Genomic DNA, 1,702 nt, shown 5'->3' on the forward strand with positions numbered 1-1,702 from the left:
TTGAAAGGGAGTCCTCCAACCCATGACAACAAACAAGATTTATAAAACTCCCATACAACTCATAGGATTACTATACCGATATTAAAATTGTACCCTGAGTTCCTTCCCTCGTAGAAATGGAGAGGATCTCAGCCCGTGCAACTGAACCAACCCAAAGAGCCGATTATCATGATCAAATTTGTAACTTCAAAATACAATTCGATTCCTCAAACTCCATAATGACCGAAGTGAATGAGCTGTGGAATAGCCTCAACACAACAATTCATTTGAATACACATTGCTTATAAAAACAATCGTATACCCATCCAAGGTAGAATACTATTCCAACGTTTAGATACATGTATAAATTAATTGTAATTGGATGTATCAATGAACAAAATTCGGATTACTGATCAACTCAATATGTGAGCTGGGGAACACCAAAGGAGTTTAGAAAAATCCTTGGAGGTGTAATGTCAAAATTGCGGTAACCTTATCCACTTATTTATTTTTTTTAAGAAAATATAAGCAGAGCCAAATATATTGTTAGTTGGATTATACCCCACTCAGAAAAAAATTTGGAAACCTTAAATCCTTAATAGTTAATTAAGAACAATACAATTACCAATAAAGTAAGGTTTTTATTCCCAGATCAAATATATACACTTAAGCAGTAACAAACAAACCAAACACATCTGATTAATAAATTAATATTACACTGAAGAGAAAGGAAATCAAAAGAATTGAAGAGGAAAGAAGGAAAGAAATCCTGGATCTATATATGACATACCAAAACACAAATCCTGAAGTTTGAAAACTTTTTACAAGAATCAAATTGAAATGAAAATCAATCAGTTATACACACTCTCTGCAATCTATTTTTTTTTCTTGTTTATTGCAATTTTTGACCTTTCTTGTAAGTGAACCGGTAAAGATTCCGTGCAAGATTGCATGGATCTAGGAAAAAATTAATGAAAATAAAGGTGTGAAATTTCGTCATGTATTTTCTTAACATAGATTGAGATATGAACGATATCATCGACCATAATTAGGTGGAGAGTACTCACAAACAACTTCAGTTTGCACTTCTCTTCTATGAAAGTTCCTATGACAACCACAAGCAGCACATGTAAGAGCCCCACTTGTTCCTTCTTCTGTACTTGCCATGAACTCCCTGCAACCATCTACAGCATACCCTCCAATATTTGCTGCATGATTCTTTTGACACTCACCATATCTAATATTTCTTGTAATTGAAGATGATGTTTTAGCCATATCTCTTTTCACCACAACTTGTCTCTTCTTCATCCTTTCAAAATCCTTAAACTTGATGATTATAGCGATGGTTCTAGCTAGCTATATTTATATATACAAGTAAGTGTCTTATTGCTAGTGACTAACCCTAACCCTAGTGTGTGAATTTACGAAGGACTTTTTTGGGTTAAGAAATAGGAAAAAAAAAAAATAGAAAGATCATCATGATTCTTGTGGTAATTTGAGCAGCCTTATTTTACTAACTTTTTATATGCTCATATATTTCAACCAAGCAGTGACTGACGACATACATTAATGGGACACCCTGGTCCCAAAGTATAAAATTAAATGAAGTTCTTTAATTATGTGTGGTACTATTATTCAATAGAAATATGACACGTGTTAGTTTTTACATCATAACTATGAAAACGGTGTGAAAGAGGATTGACCATAAAATATCACATGTTAT

General features: G+C 33.0%; 1 protein-coding gene across 1 annotated transcript; it reads right to left on the reverse strand.

The window, feature by feature from the left end:
• Positions 1-600: 600 nt before the first annotated feature.
• On the reverse strand, positions 601-1,472 carry MIF3 (mini zinc finger). Its single transcript, XM_085751629.1, has one exon. The coding sequence runs from the start codon at positions 1,285-1,287 to the stop codon at positions 1,015-1,017; it is 273 nt and encodes a 90-aa protein (XP_085607755.1). The 5' UTR covers positions 1,288-1,472; the 3' UTR covers positions 601-1,014.
• Between the last annotated feature and the right edge of the window lie 230 nt (positions 1,473-1,702).

Source organism: Medicago sativa, chromosome 3 (genome assembly GCF_051527215.1).
Source record: "Medicago sativa cultivar Bolivia chromosome 3, Bolivia_mono, whole genome shotgun sequence".
Lineage (NCBI taxonomy): Eukaryota > Viridiplantae > Streptophyta > Magnoliopsida > Fabales > Fabaceae > Medicago > Medicago sativa.

Excerpts from the sequence above, each read along its gene's own strand:
- MIF3 (XM_085751629.1), bottom strand. The coding sequence starts at position 1,287 with ATGAAGAAGAGACAAGTTGTGGTGAAAAGAGATATGGCTAAAACATCA.